At 56.9% G+C, this 24052-nt stretch overlaps 3 protein-coding genes across 4 annotated transcripts; all 3 read left to right on the top strand.

Moving 5' to 3' along the window:
- Nucleotides 1-720: 720 nt before the first annotated feature.
- DTX3 (deltex E3 ubiquitin ligase 3) lies at nt 721-6150 on the top strand. 2 transcript variants are annotated; one of them, XM_081084337.1, is made up of 6 exons: nt 721-1040; nt 2316-2380; nt 2571-2645; nt 3001-3749; nt 4896-5113; nt 5449-6150. In XM_081084337.1, coding segments are annotated over exons 3-6 (1044 nt in total). In that variant the 5' UTR covers nt 721-1040; nt 2316-2380; nt 2571-2644; the 3' UTR covers nt 5525-6150. The 2 variants fall into 2 exon arrangements, with proteins under 2 accessions (XP_080940463.1, XP_080940462.1); XM_081084336.1 differs by having other exon boundaries at nt 800-1040; nt 3020-3749.
- A 2019-nt stretch (nt 6151-8169) lies between these two features.
- Nucleotides 8170-15071, top strand: ARHGEF25 (Rho guanine nucleotide exchange factor 25). Its single transcript, XM_081082549.1, has 15 exons — nt 8170-8376; nt 9306-9520; nt 9656-9751; nt 10055-10131; nt 10304-10370; nt 11174-11277; nt 11478-11547; nt 11671-11760; nt 11838-11930; nt 12102-12152; nt 12328-12405; nt 12621-12821; nt 12968-13148; nt 14115-14326; nt 14615-15071. The coding sequence occupies exons 1-15, from the start codon at nt 8280-8282 to the stop codon at nt 14723-14725; spliced, it is 1743 nt and encodes a 580-aa protein (XP_080938675.1). The 5' UTR covers nt 8170-8279; the 3' UTR covers nt 14726-15071.
- A 2051-nt stretch (nt 15072-17122) lies between these two features.
- Nucleotides 17123-24010, top strand: LOC308512867 (solute carrier family 26 member 10-like). The gene is made up of 18 exons (XM_081082548.1): nt 17123-17466; nt 17913-18023; nt 18521-18678; nt 18815-18979; nt 19246-19398; nt 20158-20240; nt 20383-20530; nt 20632-20745; nt 21444-21521; nt 21611-21706; nt 22100-22206; nt 22318-22387; nt 22476-22589; nt 22728-22761; nt 22839-22921; nt 23013-23067; nt 23166-23272; nt 23873-24010. The coding sequence occupies exons 1-18, from the start codon at nt 17124-17126 to the stop codon at nt 23909-23911; spliced, it is 2058 nt and encodes a 685-aa protein (XP_080938674.1). The 5' UTR covers nt 17123; the 3' UTR covers nt 23912-24010.
- Nucleotides 24011-24052: the final 42 nt, after the last annotated feature.

The following is a 24052-nucleotide window of genomic DNA, read 5'->3' as shown; positions in this document are numbered from 1 at the left end:
CCCGGATTCTGGGCTTGGTCACACCCCCTATCTCTGTCAAGGTGCCTCTCAGCCCACGAGCTAAAAGAAGGAACTCCGTTTTCCCCCAGGCTTCTTGGGAAAGATGTCCTCTGCCTGGAGGGCAGAAATAGTACAGCAGGGTCCTGGGAAAGTGAAGAAGAAAGTGACCAACCCTCCGCCCAGAAGGGGCGTGAAGGGAGGGGGTGGTGGACGGAGCCGTAGCCAGGCCGGAGACCGCACCTCCGGGGAGGAGGTCTGGCCGGTGGGAAAGCCTGGCCCGATGCGGCCCCAGGGAAGCAGCTGGAGTTGGACCGGGGCGGAGATGGCTCTGATGTGGGAACCAAACAGCAGAGCTTTCTTTTCCTTTGAGAGTTTTTAACTATTTGAGCCATAGACTTGAGCCCCCCACCCCCACCCCAATGCGTTTTAACAAACGTGATGGCTTCCCGTTCTGCACCAGCTTCAGTGTCTCCGGAGAGAACCCTCAGGGGCACCGACCCCGCCTGGCAGGGGGCCCGGCGGCGACCTAGGAAAGGCCGGGACGCGGGGTGGCGAGCGGTTATCCGGGGTTTACGGTTATTTCAGCTCCAGCGCTGTGCTCGTCACGGTGACTCCTCCTCAAAGGCCCTCCGGCGTAGGACCCCAACCTGCCGGCTCCCCGTCCCCCTAGCCCCGCACCCCTCGCCCACCCGCCACGGCCCGCACCCCGGCGGCCGCAGGGGCGGAAGGAGGGGGCGGCTCCGGGGGATGTAACCTCCGACCCCCGCTCCGCCACGCCGCTCCCCCCCCACCCCCCCCAGCCCGGGACGGAGCCTCCATTTTTGTTTTGGGGGCGAAGGGCAGGGGCTCGAGGGAGGCGGGGGTCAGAGGAGACGGTGACGGCCGCCGGAGAGGGGTGCCGTCCCCGCCCTTCCCCTCGGCTCGCACCCCTGCACAGCCCCCTCCACCTTCGCGGTGCCCCCCCCTTGTTGCTAAGGCCCAGGCCGTCATCCCAGCAACAGCCTCAGTCATGTGACCGGCAATGGCGGCGCTGACGGGAGGTAGGTGAGCCCGGCGCCCCCACACCCACCGCGCGCCCCCCGGGCCCCGCTCGCCCCCCGCGCGCTCTCCCGCGGCCCCTGCGCCCCCTCCTCCGCCTCCTGCCCCGCGCGCGGCGCCGGGGACCCCCTCACGCCCGGAGTTCCTCCTTCTGTCATCCTCCAGCCTTGGCCTCCATTTGGGGGTTCTGGGGGCCGCGGTCGGGCAGACGAGCACCCACACCCACTGGAGGGGCTCCGCGAGCGGGGACGCGGGGAGCTGGTTCCGGGTCGCGTCTGGCGGGAGGTCGCCGGGGAGGGGGCGCAGCCTCCGGGGCGCCCCCGGGGACCTGTCCTTCGCGGCGCCCCGCCCCCAGTGCGGCCCGCAGGGAGGGACCGGCCGCCCGGCCCGGGCTGCCCCGGAGGCACCGGGACCCGCGCTGCCGGCGGCCCCGCCTCCCTGTCCTGTGCCAGCAGGACTTGGAGCCAGATCGCCTAGGTCCTGGGTTCCCTCCGATGGGGGGGGGGGGGGGGCGCGCGCCTGGGTAGACAGCGTGAGCTGAGGGAGCTCTTCCCTTCTGGCCTTGGAGGAACTAGGATGGTGGCACAGATGGAGAGCTGCTCCCCTTGGGACCAGTCAAGGAATTGAGGTCACACCAGTGGCCCCTCTTTCTGTTTGAGCTGCATTGGGAGGTGGTGTAGGGACAGCTCTGAAGCTGAGCATGGCAAGACTGGGGGGCACATCACACTCCTCCAGTGGAGCCCCTGCGTGACCCCCACCCCCACCCCCAATTACAGACCAGTGGCTGGCAGACTTGCACTTGGCGTGCTGGTTTAAAAGGCGATAGTGGGAACTTGATTGCAGGGGCTGCTGCCACTTAGTTGCATTCCCGACAGATTCCTGTAGAAGACACTGGGGTGGCTCTCAAGGAAGGCTCCCCAGCAAGGGGGGCTGGATTGCTTGGAAATGTGGAGCCAGCGGGGAGATGGGGAACATAGGGAATACTCTCATCCATGTGATCTGAGGGAGGTGGCAAGGAAAACCTCCATCTGTGTGGGCTTTCCCCTCCTGACTTCTCTTTTCTGTTCCCTGGGCTTTCTTGAGAGCCTCAGAGCTGGGGAAGAAAAAAGGAAAGTTAGCATGTTAAAATTCCTTCTCAGCAACTTTCGGAGAGGCTGGGGATGGAAGTCCACGGAGAAGGAGAGGAAATAGAGGAGTTTTTCTTTTGTTTCTGGGCTGACTTGAGGAAGATGGTAACATTTGTCATCATAACCTTTTACTCTCCCCCTCCTCCCCAGTCCTGGTCAGCTGAGTGTGGAAATAGAGGGATTCCTGCCGCTATTGTGGTCCATGGGCTTTCAAGGTATCTGCCTCCCAAGGGAACCTCACCTTTCACCTTTAAATTGGTTTCCTCCCTTCTGTGTGCCAGGCAATCCCATTCTCAGTAGTTTACATCCAGGTTCCCATCTTTGTTATGTGGGTTGTTGGGTTGGGCATGTGGGAATGGGGCAAGGGGCTTCTCACTTTCCCTCCTCTTCCTGTCCACCCACCAGGTCACACCGCCTACAAGTAGGGACCAGGGACAGAGAAAGAGCCTGCATGCCATTTCTAAGGTCTTCAGGATCAAAGTGAGCAAAAAAGAGGGTCAAAATTCTCTCTCCCTTTTACAAAAGCCAGTTTTCACTCAGAGTGGGGAGGGGCAGATTGTTTCTATGATCTTGGGAGGAGTGGAAAGAGAACCAAGACTGATGCTTGGTTTAGATGAGAATAATAATGTTATAGAAACTTTCTTGCTCTTCAGTGGGTGCTGGGGATTTGAAAGAGAAGAGGAGACAGAAAATGAACTTGGGGGAGGAGTTAGTTGGGTGCTGGACTCTGAGAAAGCAGAGATAATACAAGGTTGGAAAGGACCCTGAAGTAGGAGGCACTGATGATTGTCATGGGGGACCCCCCCACCCTGAGTCCCTTTCACCCTGGGGGCAGTGTCGTTCGTCCTCTCCAGAATGGCAGCCTGTGGAGGCACCTGTAAGACCAAAGTCACGGTCTCCAAGCCTGTGTGGGACTTCTTAAGCAAGGAGACACCAGCCCGGCTGGCCCGGCTTCGGGAAGAGCATCGTGTGTCCATCCTCATAGATGGCGAGACTTCTGACATCTATGTTCTCCAGCTTTCCCCCCAGGGCCCTTCCCCCGCCCCTCCCAATGGGCTCTACCTGGCCAGGAAGGCTCTTAAGGGGCTGCTAAAAGAGGCAGAGAAAGAGCTGAAGAAAGCTCAGAGGCAGGGGGAGCTTATGGGCTGCCTGGCTTTGGGCGGTGGTGGGGAACATCCTGAGCTGCACCGCCCGGGCCCCCCCCCTCTCCGAGCAGCCCCACTCTTGCCCCCAGGGGCACGGGGGCTTCCTCCTCCTCCTCCTCCCCTGCCCCCTCCTCTTCCTCCTCGCCTTCGGGAGGAAGCAGAAGAGCAGGAGAGTACCTGTCCCATCTGTCTGGGGGAGATCCAGAACGCCAAGACATTGGAGAAGTGTCGGCACTCTTTCTGTGAAGGCTGCATCACCCGGGCCCTGCAGGTGAAAAAGGCCTGCCCCATGTGTGGCCGCTTCTATGGGCAGCTGGTAGGCAACCAGCCCCAGAACGGACGGATGCTGGTCTCTAAGGATGCCACACTCCTACTGCCCAGTTATGAGAAGTATGGCACCATCGTTATCCAGTATGTCTTCCCGCCCGGCGTCCAGGGGGTAAGGAGACTACCACCTGCCTTTACCCTTTGTTTCCCTCCCTCCCCCAGCTCCTTCTCTGATCTAGGAAAGCTAGGCGAGGGTGAGTGTGTTTTGAGATGTGATACAGTTTTGCTGTTTCCACTGTATGCCTTTTGCTATATGCCTTCCCACTCAATGCCCTGGAGCTAGGAGGTCCCATGAGGCCCAGCTTTTCCATCCCCACAACCCCGTGGCACACATGAAAATCAGGTATCAGAGAAAGGAATTAAATACTATTTCCAGTTCTGTAAAGATGATGGCTCAGGTGCAGGCAGGCACAGCAGGAAGGGATCTAACCTTTTTCCCGGAGCTGGAAGTGTTACTCCATTCCAGACTTATGGGAGAGGAAAACCTTGATGACAGTAGGTTAAAATAGGAGTGGTCAAGAGCCTACAGGTGACTTCCTGCTTGACAAAGAGTAATTTCCAGTTCTGCTTTGCAGAGGGATGAGGAAGCTCTGAAGAAGAATAGAAAAATGGAATAGGTTAGATAGTGGAAAAAGCATTGGGAGTGTTTTCAGGTAGGAAAGGGAAGGCTGAAAGATAAATTAGCCTGTCTTCACATTTCTGCTGAGTTATCCAGAGAGTAAGGACCAGCTACCTTCCATCGCTTCTGGTACTCCATTTGTTGCTGAATTGAGACTTGAAGGATTGAGACCAGGAGAAAGAGCCTCTTAACAATAAGGACTTTGTCCAGGAATAGGCCCCTGCTGCCCAGACCCTAGAGCAGTGATGGCGAACCTATGACACGCGTGTCAGAGGTGACACGCAAACTCATTTTTTTGGTTGATTTTTCTTTGTTAAATGGCATTCAGATGTATAAAATAAATATCAAAAATATAAGTCTTTGTTTTACTATGGTTGCAAATATCAAAAAATTTCTATGTGTGACACGGCACCAGAGTTAAGTTAGGGTTTTTCAAAATGCTGTCACGCCGAGCTCAGAAGGTTCGCCATCACTGCCCTAGAGTCTCTCTTTGCCTGAAAGGCTGTCAGCCTGTCGCTGCCCTGTCAGCCTTAGCTGGGTGTGCACAGACAAAAGGCTGGCCAGGATGAACCTCCATTGGAGTCATGGTCTTAAGATGTCCAGCTACTCACTGCCCACTTTGCTTCCCCCTCCTCCCAGGCTGAACACCCAAACCCAGGAGTTCGGTATCCTGGCACCACTCGGGTGGCCTACCTCCCGGACTGCCCTGAGGGTAACAAGGTGCTGACCCTGTTCCGAAAGGCGTTTGACCAGCGTCTCACCTTCACTATTGGCACGTCAATGACCACAGGGAGACCGAATGTCATCACCTGGAACGACATCCACCACAAGACCAGCTGCACAGGGGGACCCCAGCTGTGGGACACTTCTTCATTTCCCTTTACTTGGCTCCTCCCCTTTGTCTGTTTCCACTGAGAGAACAACAATTCCCTCGCTGGGAGCCTCCTAATTGGAGTGGGCCAGCCCCAAACTATTCAACCATCTATTCCATCCCAGTTTCTCCTACATTTAACCTGGTCCTGATATGCCCAGTTTAACCTGCAAAAATAAGCAGAATTGGGCTAATTTATCTTGGATTTGGATTACATTAGGGGAGGGAGCAGAGGGCCCACAATGGGGCACCCAGAAGGAGTGTGAGCATGGGGATAAAGCTGAACAGCTAACCCTGACCCTCATTTTTCTTTGCTTTCAGGTTTGGGTACCCAGACCCCACCTACTTGACCCGGGTGCAAGAGGAGCTGAGAGCCAAGGGTATCACAGATGATTGAAGGACATCCCTTTGCCAAGGCCCCTGCCTTTGTCCTCCACTAGGACCCAACAGAAGCCTCTGTTCTCCTCTCTCCCTCTGCTCCCCCATACCACACAGTAGGGGACCTGTCTGAACTGGGGAGGAGTTCAGAGAGGGATGGGGCAATCCCTTCCTCTGTCCCCACAGGCCAAGTGCTTCAGTGCAGTGTGAGCTGCTCCCTTCTGGCAGAGGCTGTCTCTCAGGCTCTGCTCCCTCTGGTGTACATACTCCCAGTCTTCCTGCCCCTTCCATTCATTGCCCTTGGCTTTTTCTGGTCTTTCTGTGCTCCAGTGAGGACCTGGGTGGGGAGGGGAGGGGAGGGGTCTTGAACGCCCACTCCCATCCCATACTGTTCCACTGCTGAACTTCTGTGCAGGGGAGGGGGCATCAGCTGCTGTGAGCCCCCATGGAGCAGCCCTGTATGTTCTTCTTAACCAGTTCCCCATCTACCTTAACCTTGTCCTTTCCTGTGTCTCTGTTTCTGTCCGTCTGTCTCCTGCTCTTCTCTGCCCCCTATAAGGAGCCTCCTTACCCTGTTCTGGAACTGCCGCCAAACTGTAGCTTTTAATTTAATAAAAATAAAGTAAAATATGCAACTCTATGCCACACCCGTTCTGTTCTGTGGGCTGGTGGGGGTGGGGTGGGGAGCGGGACCTGATGAGAAGGGAATGGGGGTGGATGAGGAAATCCCTGTGGGCCTCCGGAGGCTCTGCCTGCACAGGGCCTGGGGAAACGGCATGTACCTAGCGCGACCCACAATAACACTGCGAAGCCCCTGGTCACGCTTCGACTTGGAATCAGGATTAGAGGGGGTTGTTGATGCACCATGGTTGTAGGAAGGAACAACCCTATCCCTTTTGAAAAGTTTGGCTGGGGTGGGAGTGGGGGCGGAGCCGGGCAGGGGGCGGATTCGTCGGCAGCAACTCCCCGGACGCACGCAGGCCTCCGAGCCCCCCAGCTTCCGTACCCCTCGGCCTGAAACTTGGAGCTGGGTAGGGGTCCAGCATGAAGCCCCCGGACCGCCCCGCCCCTGGCCGCACTGACCGGATACTGGGGGTCATGGGGGGCATGCTGCGCGCATGCGCCCTACCCGGGCAGGAGGGGGTAAGAAAGGGCGAATGTGGTGGGGTTCGGCGGTCTTTAGGGGCTTTCAGGACGGCTGCACCCCACAACTCAATTTACTCGCAAAAACAAATTTTGCGGGGCACCCGCAGGAATCCAAGAGTTCCATTAAGAGGGCCATAGCCATGCTCTGGGTGAACCGTTCCCTCCACCCCGGCCCTGGCGACCCTTTCATAACAATGTGGGGTTTGACAGCAGGGAGAAGGGGAAGGGGAAGGTGAAGGCCGGGCGTGAAGGGCGGGCTCCTTACGATCCTTCTGTCCCCGCAGCCTCCGAAGAGAAGCCCCCTCGGGCCGGAAGGGACCGAGCCAGAGTCTGCCTGTACGGAGGGGGGTCAGAGAGGGGAGCGCGAACCTGAGGTCCCCGCTTGGTCTCCGCTGCCCGGTAAGAAGCTGGCGGTGGGGTGGGGCACAGTTTGCCATCCTGCGTAAAGTGGCAAGTGAAGAAAAAATGCTGCCCTTATTAGCATAAAGGTTCGCATCTAATTCGCATGAGACCCATTTCATCGCTGAGACCTCCGCGCTTCTTCTCGCCCTCTAGCCTGCTGTGTGTCCCCCACTCAGCCGGCCCGCGCCCCCGCGGGCGGAGTGTCCCCGCGCCCCACCCCTGGCCCCTCGCCAGCCCAGGCTCCACGACTTCGCCTTAATTGGTGATTAGCTTCGGCTGGAGTCCCGGGCCAGGAGGAAAGAAGGGTCGGGTGAGAGGGCGGCACCTGGGCTGTGTTCCCCACAAGGAGCCCCCCATTCACCCACCCCCACCGGGTGGGGGGGGCCTGGTCCACCTCTGTCCGGCTAGGGACAGCCCAACCCCAGGCCATCTTCGCCCAGGCCCAGGCCGCCTCCATCGGGCTTTCTCCACCGCAGAGGCGGAGGGGCGATCCGTGCAGAGCCCCCACGGGCTTACCCCCACCCCAGGGCTCCGCAGTCAGAGCCGGAGACGCAGGAAGGAGGGGAACCCCGGGCTGGGGAGCCCAGGATGCGGAGGAGGGGCAGAGGCGCTGGGGACGTGGAGTGGGAACGTGGTGGTGCCTGGGGGAGGGGGGATTGGGGCGGGAACCCGACACGGGCTAAAGGGGGAACGCGAGGGAGAGGGCGGAGCTGGGCGCAGAGGCCCCTCCCCGCGGCGGCACAGCGGCTGGGCCTGTTATTCGTCTCGCCGCTCGGCCGGGACCCGCGCAGCGCCAGTGACTCGGGGAGTCGCCCCCGCCCCTCCTCCCCTGCCCGGGCCTAGAACCATCCCCAACCCGAGTGGCCGGAGACGGAGCTGAAGCGGCTGCCGCATCCCGGCCCCACCTCCCCCACCATCCCTCCCTCCCGCTGGACATCTGGACCCTGGGCCCCGCACCGACAGGGCTCCGGAAACCCTCCCCGCCCAGCCCCGCAGTCCGGCTCGCACCGCCCTCGCTGCGGAGCCCCCAGCCCTCCTGCAGACTAGACTTCCGCCTCCCCCTGGACGCCCCCTCCCGGTCCCCTCCCTCCCCCCCTGCCCCAGCCGGGAGCGGGGGTAGGAGGGAGGGGGGGTGTGCGCCCTGCTGCGTCCCCGCCCCGCCCCGCCCCCCGTGATTCCCCCTGCATGGCCGGCCCGGGTGGGGGGAACGGGGGGGCCCGGGCGCCATGCGGGAGGGGCACAAGGGGGGTCGCTGTGCCTGTCCCAATGTGATCCGAAAAGTGCTGGCAAAATGCGGCTGCTGCATCGCCCGGGGGGGACGTGGTGAGTGTGAGGTCTCCAGTGCTGAGCGTTGAATGGGGGTGGGCTGAGCGGTCAGGACTTATGTTCCTCCTGGCCCTAGGGGTTTAGAAGCTGGAGACGGTACCTGTATTTTCCAGGAAATACTTACTAGATGATCTCTAAGATCCCTTCTGCCTCCACATTTCTAAGTAGTTAAGGAAACTGGGGAAGGGGCAGGGCTTTCCCGCAGTCAGCCAGGTCTGAGGAAAACCCTCTATCATCCCCTCTGGCCTAGAACCGCATCTTCCCTCAAATCCTTTCGCTAAGATTCTACTTCAGCTCTGAGGAGGGACAGAGGGATGGAGAGATGAGGAATGAGCGGGTCGACCAGACCAGGGGCTTTCTTAAAAATCGCAGCTCCTCTGTCCCTGAGCCCAGGCCAAAAATAACCCCGATAAGCTTTCCTCACTTGCCCCTTCCATTGGGTCTGCGCCTGTTGGGGAGGTGGGCTACAGACGCCTTTTTTGATGATAGTGATTACTGAAATTGGTGGAGGAGGGGATTGGGGGTGGCAGATGTGCTCTTAGCTCTTCATACCCCCCTTCTCAGAGAATGGTTTGTACCCACTGGAAGGGGGAGGGCTGTAGGAGAGCAGATGGCCACCCCCAGCTTCCAGTGTCTGTCCAGATGGCTGCCCCCACCCCCATATCTGTGCCATGCTCAGGATATCGGGGAACCTCCACGTGTTACTGGGGGGGTTCCAGGCCTGGGGAGCCAGGCATTTACTGTCCTTCCAAGGGTGCCCTGGTGAAATTTTCTATCCTGGCTAACTCAAATGAGGACGGTAATAGAGTGAGCCCTGGGAAGAAGGGACGAGCATCATAGAGAGGAGACTCAGAGCTTCCTAGGGATCCTGAGTCTGGAGCTAGAGCAATATCTAGCACCCCTTTTCTTTCTCCCAACCCCCTTAGAATCCTACTCCATTGCTGACAGTGAGGGGAGTATCTCGGCTTCAGCTGCCTCGGGTCTGGCTGTCCCCTCTGGCCCCACCTCTGGCTTCAGCTCTGAACCCTGTTCCCCGGGCCCGCCAGGGCCCAGCAGTGGCTTGAGAAGATGGTTGGATCACTCCAAACATTGTCTTCGTGTGGAAACTGAAGTAGATGGTGGCCAGGCTGGACCATATGAGGTGAGCAGGGAACACCACAGAAGCATGTAGGACATCCATGTAGGACACTGGGAGAGAAGACAAGTTGGGGACTATTGGTAAATGGGGAGACACAGCTACTGTCCCTGACCTCTGGCACTTGACCTTGGCCCCTAGAACTGGATGCTGGAACCAGCTCTAGCCACAGGAGAGGAACTTCCAGAACTGACCCTGCTGACCACACTGTTGGAGGGCCCCGGAGGTGAGACGAAGGTATGATGATGAGATGGGTCTGGGTGTCTCCCCTCACCCAAGAGGCATCCATTTGCTTCCTCTAGGACAGTGGTTCTCAACCTTTTGGCCCTTTAAATACAGTTCCTCATGTAGTGACCCAGCCATAAAATTATTTGCATTGCTACTTCATAACTGTAATGTTGCTACTGTTATGAATTGTAATGTAAATATCTGATATGCAGGATGGTCTTAGGCGACCCCTGTGAAAGGGTCGTTCGACCGCCAAAGGGGTCGCGACCCACAGGTTGAGAACCGCTGCCCTAGGATGTTCTTTTCTTTCAGCTACCTGAGGAGGAGAGTTTGTCCCAAGCCCCTGAGAGTGAGGAGGAACAGAAAAAGAAGGCTCTGGAAAGGAGTATGTAAGTGTCCCCACACTCTCCCGTCCTCTCTTCCACTCTACAATGCGCAGAGGACTGTCCCTCACATTTTAGATTTGAGAATTGGAATTTCCTCTGAGGTTGGCTGTGGAAATGAAAGGGTCCAGGAGGGAGAAAGTGTCTAAACCAAGGATGTGCACTCCTTTCTTCCCAGGTATGTCCTCGGTGAACTGGTAGAGACAGAGAAAATGTATGTGGAGGACTTAGGGCAGATTGTGGAGGTAACTCCCTTTTCCCTTCCCATCCCTGACCCAGCCCTTTCCCTCTGCCCAGGGCTAATTATAACAGATGCCTTGCAAAGGCTGGCATAGCTTAGGGGTTGAGTGTCGGCCTATGAACCAGGAGGTCATCATTCGATTCCTGGTCAGGGCATATGCCCGAGGTTGTGGGCTCCATCCCCAGTATGGGGCGTACAGGAGGCAGCTGATCGATGATTCTCATCATTGACATTTCTGTCTCTCTCTCTCCCTCTCCCTTCCTCTCTGAAATCAATAAAAATATATTTTTAAAAAAATAGAAAAAAAATGGCCCCAGTGAGGTTGGGACAGCCCCGATGAGGTCGGGACGGCCCCGGTGAGGTCGAAACGGATAATGGGGACCAGTACAGACTGATGAACAGGGGTAGATGCAGAGGCAGAGCAGCATTGAACAGACTGTCAAACTACAGGGGGAAGCCTGGGGAGGGTTTGGGAGGGTGTTAAGAGATCAACTGAAGGACTTGTATGCATGCATATAAGAATAACCAATGGACACAAGACACTGGGGGGTAGGGGAGGCTGGGAGAGTGTTGAGGGGGGGAAAAAAAGGAGACATATGTAATACTCTTTGTAATACTTTAAGAAATAAAAATTATTTTTAAAAAAATAGAAAAAAAAGGAAACAAAAGAAAAAAAGAATAAAAGATGCCTTGATGCTCCTTTGTCCCACCTTCCCAATCCCCCTACATCCTGCACTTATTACGGAGGTAGCGTTCCCACCAGGACTGGCCCCACATACCTATGTTCCCACCCCAAACTTCCCATAGGGTTACATGGCCACCATGGCTGCTCAGGGGGTCCCAGAGAATCTTCGAGGCCGTGACAGGATTGTGTTTGGGAACATCCAGCAAATCTACGAGTGGCATCGAGAGTGAGTGGTGGAGCCCTAAAAGCAAGGGTGGGGTGGGGGGGCATATGTCTGGTTGCCTCAGCGTCCCATCCACGGCCCAGGAGCTATTGTTGCCTGAGGAGGATTTGGAGAGGCTTCAAGGGGAGCATTACTAGGGCAGACAGCCCTAAGTTGCAGGGGTAGGGATATTTGACCTATCTTTTCCCTGGCAACCCCTCTAGCTATCTCCTGGGGGAACTACAGCGGTGTTTGAAGGATCCTGATTGGCTGGCTCAGCTATTCATCAAACACGTGAGGCTTGAGAGGGTGGTGTGGGGAGGAGGTGGGGGGGGGGAGGCTTGCGAGTGGATGGGACTGCGGAAGTGCTCTTCCTTTTCACTCATCCTGCTCTTGCTTTAACGTCACACCTCCTAGGAGCGCCGGCTGCATATGTATGTGGTATACTGTCAGAATAAACCCAAATCAGAGCATGTGGTGTCAGAATTTGGGGACAGCTACTTTGAGGTCAGTGGCCGAGGTGCCTTGGGAAAAGAGGGACAGGCTTTCCAGGCTGCGTAACCACTGTGTATCCCTGTCTCCAGGAGCTCCGGCAGCAGCTAGGGCACCGCTTGCAGCTCAATGATCTTCTCATCAAACCAGTGCAGAGGATCATGAAATACCAGCTGCTGCTCAAGGTCAGGACCACCTTCCAGCTGGCTGGGACAGCTCTTCCTTCCTTCATCTCCTCAGGGTTCCTAAGGCTTCCCCAGACTTCCTCGAGGCCTTCACCTGTGTCCTGGGGGAGGTTGTGAGGGCTTCTGAGAATGTCCTCATGACCTCCCTGAACATTCTTTTCTGTGTCTTAGGATTTTCTCAAGTATTATAGTAGAGCTGGGATGGATACTGAAGAGCTGGAGGTGAGGACTGCTAGGTCTTCCAGGACACATCACACACACCTTTATCTTCTTAGTCCCCAGGATCCCCCCAGCTCCTTGGGTGGTATAGAGCTGTCTGGTTTTTAGGGGAGGCTGTCGGGGGTCAAAACATGGCTCCTTCCCAATGACAGTGCTTCTCTCTTCACTTGCATCCCAGCGAGCGGTGGAAGTCATGTGCTTCGTGCCCAAGCGCTGTAATGACATGATGACCCTGGGGAGACTGCGGGGATTTGAGGTATGGGGATGGAGCAGGAAACCTGAGGACCAGTGCTCTTCTGTCTCAGTTTGAGATTCAGGAGGTCCTTATGGGGAATTGTCCTCTCCTGGTGCTACCCTATGGTTGGTTGGGAGTGTCAGGGGAAGGAGGGAGGAGCAGAAGTTCCCTCTTTTTTCTTCTTGTTTTTTTTTTTTTTTTTTTTTTTCTGGAAGACCACTGTCCTTTGGTTCTAGGGCAAACTGACTGCTCAGGGGAAGCTCTTGGGCCAGGACACATTCTGGGTCACAGAGCCTGAGGCTGGGGGGCTTCTTTCCTCCCGGGGTCGAGAGCGGCGTGTCTTCCTCTTTGAGCAAATCGTCATCTTCAGTGAGGCCTTGGGAGGAGGAGTGCGAGGTGGAACACAGCCTGGATATGTGTACAAGAGCAGCATCAAGGTGGGGAGGGGGCTACAAGGGACGGGATTGACTGGGAGCGGGGGAGGCCTCTGAGAGGATGCCTGGCTCTTGGATTTGTTGGAGGGGGCAGGAGCCAGAGAGGGCCTGAAGAATTTGGGGGCACTATCTCCTATTTGCCAATCCAGGTGAGCTGCCTTGGACTGGAGGGGAACCTCCAAGGTGACCCGTGCCGCTTTGCTCTGACCTCCAGAGGGCCAGAGGGTGGGATCCAGCGCTATGTCCTGCAGACTGCAGACCCTGCAGTTAGTCAGGCCTGGATCAAGCAAGTGGCTCAGATCCTGGAAAGCCAGCGGGACTTTCTCAATGGTGAGTTCTCACCCTCTCTCCTCCACATGGTCCCTTCTGAATCCCTCACTGCCCAATCTCCCATCCCTGCCCTCTGACCCTGGCTTCACTTTGTCCCCTATTCCCACTTTCCACTAATAGCTCAGGAATTGGTAACTCAGCCCTAGCTGGTTTGGCTCAGCAGATAGAGTGTCGGCCTGAGGATTGAAGGACCCCAGGTTCGATTCCGGTCAAGGGCACATGCCGGGGTTGTGGGCTCAATCCCCAGTTGGGGGTGTGCAGGAGGCAGCCCATCAGTGATTCTCTCTCATCACTGATGTTTCTATCTCTCTCTCTCCCTCTCCTTTCCTCTCTGAAATCAATAAAAATACTATATAATAAAAGAGTAATATGCAAATTGACCATCACTCCAACACACAAGATGGCCACCACAAGATGGCCAGAGAGGAGGGCAGTTGTGGGCGATCAGGCTGACAAGGGAGGGCAGTTAGGAGCGACCAGGCCTGCAAGGGAGGGAAGTTGGGGGTGACCAGACTGGCAAGGGAGGGCAGTTAGGGGTGACCGGGCCAGCAGGGGAGGGCAGTTAGGGAAAATTGGGCCAGCAGGGGAGCAGTTAGGCATTGATCAGGCTGGCAGGGGAGTGGTTAGGGGCAATCAGGCAGGCAGGCGAGCAGTTAGGAGCCAGAAGTCCTGGATCCACTGGGATTGGGCCTAAACCGGCAGTTGGACATCCCTCGAGGGGTCCCAGATTAGAGAGGGTGCAAGCTGGGCTGAGGGACACCCTTCCCCCCCACCTGCACAAATTTTGTGCACCGGGCCTCTAGTATATTATTTTAAAAAATTGGTAACTCAGAATCCTCTAAAGGTCAATTTACATGGATGACACCTTTGGAGGGAGAGCAAAATGGGAGGATAGCCTGAGCAGAACCCTGAGGGAGAGGACCTGTCTCTGCTGTAACCCTCCTTCTGTTCTTCTCTTTGCCCCAGCATTGCAATCACCCATTGAATACCAGAGACGGGAGAGCCAGACCAACAGCCTGGGGCGGCCAGGAGGGCTTGGGGTGGGAAGCCCTGGGAAAATGCGGCCTGGAGACCGGGCCCAGGTCAGCACACACAGGCCCATCAATGGCTCTCTTCCTTCCCTGCTGCTGTTACCCAAAGGGGAGGTGGCCAGAGGCCCCCTGCCCCTGGACACACAGGTATGAAGAATGATGTTTCCTGGTAATAGGGGTAGAATGGGGAGGGCCTCTCTTGTTCCAGGATCCCCAAATCCTTCTCCCCAATATCATTCCTCTTCCACCACCTTCCTTCTGTCTACTCCTGTCTATTTCCCATCTTTTACCCTCCTCCCTCCACTTTAATTGATGGTCTCAGGTAATCTAAGATGTCTGGCAAAAGGTGGCTTCACTAGGGGCTTACACTGAAAAAAGAGGAGTCGGGGTGGATTCCTGAACTTTTTTGATCCTCCAATTTGAGTCTTTCTTCAGGCCCTCAGTGACATCCCCCAGATTCCTCGTGACTCTCCTTCAGCTCCACCAATTTCAAACACCCCTCCCTGCCAGGCCAGACTTGCCAAGTTGGATGAAGATGAGCTGTAACTGGTAAAGACCATGGGGGTGGTGCTGACTCAGCTACTCTCTTCCCCAAGGAACTTCAGGGCAATCCTTCTGGCACCGCTCCAGAATTCCTCCCTCTGGGTGTGTCTGGAGGTGGGCAAGGCCGGGAGTGGTGTCCGCTTGGAGGAGGGTACCTAAACTCAAAAAGACTTCTTTCTGTCCTGGAAACACAGGTTCCTTCAGCTCCCACCCCTATGCATGCATCACAGGCCCCCACAAAAGAAGGATATGTGGGTGGGTGGGAGGGCTAGGGCAAGGGCCAAATAGAAAATACTGGTTTTGATTTTGTTTTTTCTGTTTTCTGAGAATAAAGGTTTTGTTATATCATGGAGGCTACTGTCTTGGCAGAGGGAAGGGGAGGCTTTGGTAAGGGCAAGTGGGGCGAAGTGGTATGGAAGAGATCAGCTCACCTCTCCAATCAGTTTGAGCAGGGGTCTGCTGAAAGGAGAAGGGCACAGGCTGTCAGATAAAGGACGTTGCTATCTCTCAGTCCAGGCCTTGGGGCCACTGGAAACTCTAGATCCTTGATGAATCCTCCACTTTACCCAGCCCTTCTTTCTCTCTCATTTGGCCTCTGATCTAGACCCCAATGGAAAGCCCAATGTAATCTGATTTCCCACTACTCCCCCAAAAGCCAGACGCTGAAGTACCAAATGCCAATGTACCTTTCCTTCTGAGGCCTCCATGTTCAGCTGAGGTAGAATGGGAAGGTGGAGAGGATGCTGGAGACCACGGCCCCTTCAGTCTCTGGGTCTTCTTATTTTTGCTGTCTGGGAAGTCATAAGGCATATCCACACTGAACAGGAATGGATTTCTCTTCAAGCCATAGACCCAAGATTGTAGAGGCCAAAGGGGTCTTCACCCCTCCCAACTTCTGGAACAGCTCCGGGGACAGAGAAAGCTAAACGCGCAGACATCCATGTCCAGATTCCCTGTCCTGGGTCCTTGGTCATTGGTGTGCCACTGTCCCTTTGTCCCCTGGGCCTGGTCACGTGTACTTGGGCTTCCTCAGCAGACAATGGACTGCTAGGGTGGGGGTGGTGAGGAGGAGCTGGAGCCTCCCTGTGGGGCTGAGGTCCCTCTGGCTGACAATGGGGGGAGGGGCCTCAAGGGGGAGACAGGACGTACAGCCCAGATAAGACTTCAGGGGAACAATAGAAGGAATTGAAGAAGGGAGACCCACCCTCACTGTTCCCCACCCCTAGGACTTTGGGGTCAGGGACTGGGGACCAGAGGGTGATGGGGAGGGGTGCTAAGGATTCTTGTGAGTGGAGGCGGGGATGGGGCAGATAGGATTCTAGAGCTCAGAACCTCTGTATCTAGTTAGGGATCAGTGGGGTACATGAGGTGGGTGGGTGGGTGGGGGACTTTTGTGCCTAATATAACCACAAATGTGCGTTTGAGTGCCTACTTTGTGATTTGCACTTGTATGTAATATATGGTGTTTCAGGTTTTTTGGCTTCTAAGAAATAAAATAAAAATTTCCTATCAGGCCCTAGCCGGTTTGGCTCAGTGGATAGAGCATCAGCCTGGGGACTGAAGGGTCCCGGGTTCGATTCCAGTCAAGGGCATGTACCTTGGTTGCAGGCACATCCCCAGTGGGGGGTGTGCGGGAGGCAGCTGGTCGATGCTTCTCTCTCATCGATGTTTCTAGCTCTTTATCCCTCTCCCTTCCTCTCTGTAAAAAATCAATAAAATATATGTATTTTTAAAAAGATTTCCTATCAGTTCAGTATTCTTCCTGGGGTCCTGAACTGGGGATTTAGGCTCAGGCTGTCCTGGCAAAGATGTGGAGTGATGGTTCTGTCATCCCGTCTAACACATATATCTGCTTCCCATCTCAGTTGTTTGTAGAACTGAAGAGGCCAGTAGACCTCCTTACACTTTCTTGGGGACCACCTGAACCCCAAGAGGCTTTGGGTCTGGGGAAAGGAGAAGCTGGGGTCGGAACCGCTGCACTTTCTTGCTCTGGCGGGGAATGCAGCGGCTCTAGGAATGAACCTAGGGGAGCCAGCTTCTGTCTTGGCCCAAAGTATCGATTCCAAGGGAACTCAGTGAAGAGGTGGAGAGTGCAAAGGCTTAGACGTGGTAGATAGTGGGGGTTAGTTGTTGAGGATGTGCCTGCCCTTTGGCTTCTCTCCCAGGTCCCTAAACCTTTGCACAGCCCTCTCCCATAGCAGACTCCAGGGCTTGCGACTGGGCCAAGGACATCCGAGGATCCGCCTAACAGAGAGACGCCCCCTCCCCAAGCTGCAGCTCTTGGGCTGGTAGAAGGGCGCCTCCAGGGCCGGATTGGGCCCTGCTTCAGGGAGGCGGGACTCAGGCTAGCCGGTGGAGGGGTATTTAAGACTGGGCGGAGTTGGAGGTGGCCAAGGGCAAAATGAGCGGGCTACTGGGCGCCAGGACCTGCTCGAGCCCAGGAGCGGCCTCCGACCTTAAGTTCCCACTGGGCGCCAAGCTCAGGGAACCGCTCACCCAGGCGCGGTTCCAGCAGCTCTTCGGGGGCGCGGAGCAGGCGCAGGATCTACTCGTCGAGTCCCGCTGGTCCGGGCTGTGCCGACTGTGGAGGCGGCGGGCCTGCGCCTGTTCCGGGCCGGGGGCGTGGCGCCTGCTGCTGGCGCGGCTGCCCCCGCTGCGCTGGCTGCCTCAGTACCGCTGGAGGGCCTGGCTGCTCGGGGATGCGGTGGCTGGAGTGACCGTGGGCATCGTGCACGTGCCCCAGGGTGAGCGGCCCCAACACCAACCTGTCAGAGGGCCGGGGAGACCCAGGGGGTGGGAACAACCTGGGAGCGAGGTGGTGGGTTCGTGTGGTTGGGGGTTCGGAGGCAAGTTCTGGGTAAGGACTGTGGAGCTCCCTCAGAGCCCCACCCCCAGCTGCCCTCATCCGCGCCATCCTTCGAGAAGTCTTAGACGCACGCGTTCCGGCTCAGGGAACTGGAGAGAAGAGAGGAGCACAGGGCCTGCCCCCCAGGCCTCCGCCGGGGTTCTGGATCTGTGACCTTGTCCACCCAGCGACTCCCCCCCAGGCCCGTTAACCCCTCAGCTCCCTCTTGTGGCAAGGCTTAGCGTCCCCTTGCCAGCCTCTGAGAGGGGAGAGGGGCAGCAACCTGAAGCTGGGCGCCCTCCATCCCTCCGCCCCATCGAAGGTCTTTCCTCCCCCCCCCCCCAGGCATGGCTTTTGCCCTCTTGACCTCCGTGCCCCCTGTGTTTGGCCTCTACACGTCTTTCTTTCCCATCCTCATCTACACCTTGTTGGGTACTGGAAGACACCTGTCCACAGGTGAGTGACCCGGTGACCTCTGCGGGGTGAAAATGGACAGGGGTTTGAGGCTTCCGTTCTTGTAAGCTCCCTACCTCTCATCCCCCAACTCACCACCGTTCCCCTGCCATGACCTCTGACCTAGGCAATGCTTGTTGGGGGTGCAACCGGGTGGGAGTTTACTCAGACTTTTTCGTCCTCGTGAAATTGGGTTAAGTTCTCTGGGGTTCGGAAGAGGGCAGAAGAGATGTGCAGTCACCCCAAGGGGCACACGGTCCCCGGCGATTGCAGGAGGGGGTGGCGGTGCAGTCGGGACGGCCTTTGCGGTTGTTGCCCTCTCCTAACCTCCCTGGTTCCCGGCTTCTGCACCGGCTTGGCCTCGCGGTCTTCACCCGAGCGCTGCTCGGAGGGAGCGAGGTCCCACCCCCCGCCGCCCGGGCCGAAAACGCAGCGCCTGGGCTGGCGCAGCGTCCCCCGCGGCACAGCTGGTCATTTCTGCGCGTGTCCTCCGGCCCTAGGAACGTTCGCCGTGCTCAGCCTCATGACGGGCTCCGCCGTGGAGCGGCTAGTGCCCGAGCCGCTCGGGGGGAACCTGAGCGCAATCGAGAGGGAGCAGCTGGACGCTCAGCGGGTTGGGGCAGCTGCGGCCTTGGCCTTTGGGAGCGGGGCGTTGATGGTGAGGGAAGACCCTGGGGGGGCGGGGGCCCACGCTGGGGGCCTGGGGAAACCGGACCAGGGGAAAGGGTGGGGCAGGTGCGCCAGGAAACGGGCGCGCTGCGTTCCCGCTGTGACTGGGCATCTTCCTCCCGCAGCTGGGGATGTTCGCGCTGCAGCTCGGCGTCCTGTCCACCTTCCTGTCCGAGCCCGTGGTGAAAGCGCTGACCAGCGGGGCCGCGCTGCATGTGCTTGTGTCCCAACTGCCGAGCCTTTTGGGGTTGCGCCTCCCGCGCCAGATCGGCTGCTTCGCTCTCTTCAAGGTGGGCGGGGGTGGGTGGGCAACAGGAAAGAGGTTCCAGCGGTCCCGGAGGGGGGCCACCGGAAAAGGAAGGCAGGAAGGGCGAGTGGATGGAGAGATGTGTGTAACGAGGCGGGGCGGAGGAAAGGTTAGACCCAGAGGCTGAATGAGGGTCGCCGTGGAGGCGGGAGCCCTGATGGGAGCCGGGAGAGCCTTGCCTGGGTCTGGTGGGTCCGCCGGGGACAGTCGCCCCTAGCTCGGGGCCCTCTGCTCCCCGCCCGTCCACAGACGCTGGCCGCTGTGCTGACCGCGCTGCCCCAGAGCAGTCCGGCCGAACTGACCATCTCCGCACTCAGCCTGGCGCTGCTCGTGCCGGTCAAGGAACTGAACGTGAGATTCCGAGACAGGCTCCCCACCCCGATCCCAGGGGAGATCGTCATGGTGAGGATGGCTCTTGGGTACCGGCCCCCTGCGCCTCACAAACCCTGCCCATCCTGTAGGAGCTGGCCGCTGCCGCCCCCTAGCGGAACGCAGAGGGGCCGCAGCCGAGAGGTCCTGCTTACACAAGCCCTTTGCTAGGCTGCTTCCCAGAACACGCCGACCCTCCGGAATCCCCCACCGCGCGTCCCCTCTCCTCTCGCGGAGTTCCCGCTGCAGCTCTTCCTGCGCCTTCTTCCTCCGAACAGCGCTCCCGTGCGGCGTCGCGCGGCAGAGCGCCTCCACTCCCATCTCTCTCCTGGCCGGGTCCTTCCCTGTGACTCCCTTTCCCTTCCCAACCTACCTACGTTTCTCTTTCCTAGTAAATAAATGTTCATCGTCTCCAAAGATACCCTACGTATCCGCAGACAGAGCCAAACTTCCCTACTTAGAATGGCTCAGTGGTTTTGCCTCCTAATACCCACCTGCCTCTCTCATAGGCGCCTCCCCCCCGCCCCGCCCGCCTTTTCCTACCACCCACCTCTCCGCATAGCCCCTGACAGGTACCGTTCCTCTTTTCATCCCCACTCTCCTTCGCTCGAAATTAGTTGTCGGGCAGCCATCTCAAACACATCCAAGCTCCCCCCGTTGCTAGGCTCCGGCAACCACCTAATCCTGCATTTTGATCCTTTCTCCTGTGGAGCCCTTGTAGCCTCTGCGAGGGGGGTGGGGGGGCACGGGACACCCATTTCCTCCCATGCCCTAATAGACGCTCTTCCCCAGGTGCTCCTGGCCTCTGTGCTCTGCTTCACCTCTTCCCTGGACACGAGATACAATGTCCAGATAGTGGGGCTGCTGCCTGGAGGGTAAGAGAGAATGAAGGAACACCAGCTTTCTCCTCTCCCACACAATACCTCCTTTTGTCCTGCTCCACCCTTTTTGTCTCTGTCTTCCCTATACTCCTTGTTATAGCCAGCCCATCCTTACCTTGGATCCCTCTCTCTCCAGATTTCCCCAGCCGCTCCTCCCCAACCTGGCTGAGCTGCCTAGGATTCTGGATGACTCACTGCCCATCGCGCTGGTTGCTTTTGCTGTGTCCGCCTCCCTGGCCTCCATCTATGCAGACAAGTATAGCTACACGATTGACTCCAACCAGGTGTGACTCCCACTGAGGACTCCAGCCTCATTCAGGAGACAGCCCCCTAATGTTACCTCCCCATGCCTTTGTCTCTCTCTTCATCTCACTCTTCACCCCAGGAACTCTTGGCTCATGGTGCCTCCAACCTCATCTCCTCGCTGTTCTCTTGCTTTCCCAACTCGGCCACATTGGCCACCACCAGCCTACTAGTGGATGCTGGTGGAAACACCCAGGTAAGAGTGTGCCCTTGAGTGAGGAGAAAGGGTGGGGTAGGGAAGGGGGACGTCCAGTCCAGGTGGTGGAGAAACAGGTGGCAGCTATAGAAAGGAGGCTGGGACTCTGTGAGGGAGGGTGAAGGAGGGGATGGGATTATCTAGATCGGAGAGAAAGAAGACACTAAGTTCCATTAAGACCTTTACTGTAAGCACTTAAAAAGCTTATGGTGACCCATATGTAGTTCAAAGCAAAAACATAACTAAACTGTAAAATAAATTTGAGACAAAATTCTAATTTTTTTCCCTAAGGACATTTTCAGTTAAAAAGAAATATCACATATCAAAGTCTCCCCTAATATTTTTATATTTTTGGTTTCTGCTACTCCGTTGGTGCCCTAAGCATGTGGTTAGCCTGCTTTTAGGGTAATCCCACAGTGGCTTTTAAGATGGAGGTGGGTTACAAAAATAGAGAGGTTGAACTACATCTAGGGGAGACTAGCGAATGAGGCATTTAATTGGGCGGAAAGGGAAGGGTAGGTGTGAATGGCAGAATATCAAGAAGCTCATTGGAGAGTGAGGAATATCTGTGTGGAAAGGGACTTGGGAGGACAGAGACTTTCGAGGAAGATGAGGCCCAGTGGGCGGGGAGGCCACCTCTCACATGAGGGTGGGTGAGGTTCCCTTCCTTTTTTGCTTCCATTGACCCTTCCCTGCAGCTGGCAGGCCTCTTCTCCTGCATGGTTGTCCTGTCAGTGCTGCTGTGGCTGGGACCCTTCTTCTACTACCTGCCTAAGGTAAGGAGCAGAGGCAGTGTGTGGGGGACCTGGAGGGGTGGCTATATCCCAGAGTATTGGGGTGGTTAGTTCCTTTCCTCTGCTCCAAGGCTGTCCTGGCCTGCATCAACATCTCCAGCATGCGCCAGATGTTCTTCCAGATGCAGGAACTTCCACAACTATGGCGCATCAGCCGCATGGACTTTGTGAGAAACAGCAGCATTGCCCTCTCCCACTTTCCCAGCACCCCCAGCCTCTGCCCTGAATCAAAGCTAATTGTCCTAGTCCTAAATTCTGTAACCCACCCACTCCCAACATGCATACCTCCTAATCCCTTTCCTCCGAGACAAGGTGAGGGGTGGGGTTTGAACCCCTTCAGACCTGAATATTTTTAACTCCCCAGGTGGTGCAAGGTCTGGGGTCAGTATGTTTGGTGTGTATCCATCGTTGGGTCAGTCCTATCCCTTCCTTCCTTCTGTCTTTCTTCCTGCCTTCTCCTGAGTCATTCCTCCCCATCACTTGCCCTGGCAGCCACTGCCCCTGGACCCTTTTCCTTAGCAGCGATGGCCTGGCATTTCACTTCCATCTCTGTCCTGCAGGCCGTGTGGATGGTCACATGGGTGTCTGTGGTGACCCTGAGTGTGGACCTGGGCCTGGCCGTAGGTGTGGTCTTCTCCATGATGACTGTGGTCTGCCGTACCCAGAGGTGGGAGTAGAAATGTGGGATGTCAAGATGAAGGGAGGGGAGAGAACAGAGTGCTTGGGGTGACTTTTCAGCCAGGCCAGGCTGGGAATCTGACCCCAGTTTCCTGCCTAGGGTGCAGTGTGTGGCACTTGGACTAGCTGAGGGGACGGAGCTCTACAGGCCACTCCAAGAGAGCCACAAGGTGGGTGGGCTACAGCTAAAGAGGGAAGGGGTGATTAGACCCGGATGTTTCTCTGACCCTCTGACCCTCTGACCCTCTGACCCCTTAGCTCCTCCAGGTCCCAGGGCTCTGCATCCTGAGCTACCCAACACCTCTCTACTTTGGAACCCGTGGGCAGTTTCGCCATAACTTAGAGTGGCACCTGGGGCTTGGCAGAGGCAAGGTGAGGGGCTTGGTCAAAGGGGAGTGTGGCTTCTCTGTGAGTGGGAGGCACGTGAGTTTCTGAGGGGGATCCTTGTGCTCAAGGTGTGCACGGTCATGCTTGTGCCTCACAAGTGGTGACCGCTCTTTTCTATCACAGGAGACTCCAAAGGCAGATGGCCCACCTGATGCCGGTGAGATGGGATGACAGGAGGAAGGTTTGGGAATAATCCCTGGGAGCCTCTGGGGACCCTGCCTTCTCCCATCCTAGTTGCTGAGCCTGTCAGAGTGGTGGTCCTAGACTGCAGTGGTGTCGCCTTCGCAGATGCTGCTGGGGCCAGAGAAGTGGTACAGGTGAGGGCGAGGGAGGTTGAGGAGAAACTCCCCTTATCCTCCCAGGCACACCCTCTGATGTAGGGTGTAACCCCCTGCCCCACCTCTGCAGCTGGCCAGCAGATGCCAAGATGCTGGGATCCACCTTCTCCTGGCTCAGTGTAATGGTGAGAGGTGTGGAGCATGGAGGGAACTGGAGACGGGGGGATGGCCGGACACTTGGGGGAGACTTAGAACCTGAGAGCCTGGTCCCCTCTTCACACAGCCTCAGTGCTCAGGACACTGACCCAGGCAGGACTCCTGGACAGAGTGACCCCAGAGCAGCTGTTTGTGAGTGTCCAGGATGCAGCTGCGCATGCCCTGGAGAGACTGGTGAGGGGACAGTAGCCACAGGGGTGGAAGCCAGGAGGTGCTGGGCTGTAGCCAGGGCGGTGCGAGTCAGTGGCTGAAGATCCAGGCAGAGGGAGTTAAGAAGGGGGCTGAGGAGGAAGATGAAGGAAGGGATGGGGATGAAATGATTAGTTAATTTATCAAGACTAAGCCAGGGAACCCTGGCCGAGTGGCTCAGTTGGTTGGAACGTCTTCCTATATATCAATAATAACAACAATAATAACACTGATAATAATAATAATAAATTTTCGGGTTTGATTTCTGTTCAGAGCACATACCTATGTTGTGGGTCCAGTCCCCAGCCAGGGCGCATAGAGGAGGCATCTGATGGATGTTTCTCTCTCACATCAGTGTCTCTCTATCTCTTTCCCCTCCTCTCTCTCTCTTTCTCTAATCAATAAATGTATTTTGGGTTGAGAATTTAAAAAAAACTAAGCCAGAGAGAATGGGCTCAGCTATGGGTGAAGAACTGAGTAACTAAAGGTCCCAGAGGGGTTGGTGTGCCCCTCAGACTGCCAAGTCCTGGATGAGGAAGGGCGGGGCACCTAATCTATTCCTGACCCGTGCCCTCCCTTTTTCAGGAGCTCACTGGTCCGAAGACTTGCACAGTCTGGGTCTGACCGGGTCACGTGGAGTATGGAAGGCCCAGCAATGTGTGTGTGAGGGCCGTGGCCCTCGAGCCCCCTGACTTGATGTAACTAATAAAATAAAGCCGAGAGCCTCTGGGATTCATGAAGCGAGTCTGGGTGTCTCCACACCGG

Source organism: Myotis nattereri (assembly GCF_964212035.1).
Source record: "Myotis nattereri genome assembly, chromosome: 2".
NCBI lineage: Eukaryota > Metazoa > Chordata > Mammalia > Chiroptera > Vespertilionidae > Myotis > Myotis nattereri.
Note: the sequence above shows the minus strand (reverse complement) of the source record. Positions and strands in the feature narration are given on the sequence as shown.

Bases quoted from the DNA above. Each gene is read 5' to 3' on its own strand.
- DTX3 (XM_081084336.1), top strand. From the start codon at position 2,617: ATGCCATTTCTAAGGTCTTCAGGATCAAA. The intron at 2,646-3,019 runs GTGAGCAAAAAA...CGTCCTCTCCAG, and splicing joins CTAAGGTCTTCAGGATCAAA to AATGGCAGCCTGTGGAGGCA. The intron at 3,750-4,895 runs GTAAGGAGACTA...CCCTCCTCCCAG, and splicing joins TCCCGCCCGGCGTCCAGGGG to GCTGAACACCCAAACCCAGG.
- ARHGEF25 (XM_081082549.1), top strand. From the start codon at position 8,280: ATGCGGGAGGGGCACAAGGGGGGTCGCTGTGCCTGTCCCAATGTGATC. The intron at 8,377-9,305 runs GTGAGTGTGAGG...CAACCCCCTTAG, and splicing joins CATCGCCCGGGGGGGACGTG to AATCCTACTCCATTGCTGAC. The intron at 11,931-12,101 runs GTCAGGACCACC...TCTGTGTCTTAG, and splicing joins AATACCAGCTGCTGCTCAAG to GATTTTCTCAAGTATTATAG.
- LOC308512867 (XM_081082548.1), top strand. From the start codon at position 17,124: ATGAGCGGGCTACTGGGCGCCAGGACCTGCTCGAGCCCAGGAGCGGCC. The intron at 17,467-17,912 runs GTGAGCGGCCCC...CCCCCCCCCCAG, and splicing joins CATCGTGCACGTGCCCCAGG to GCATGGCTTTTGCCCTCTTG. The intron at 20,746-21,443 runs GTAAGAGTGTGC...CCTTCCCTGCAG, and splicing joins ATGCTGGTGGAAACACCCAG to CTGGCAGGCCTCTTCTCCTG.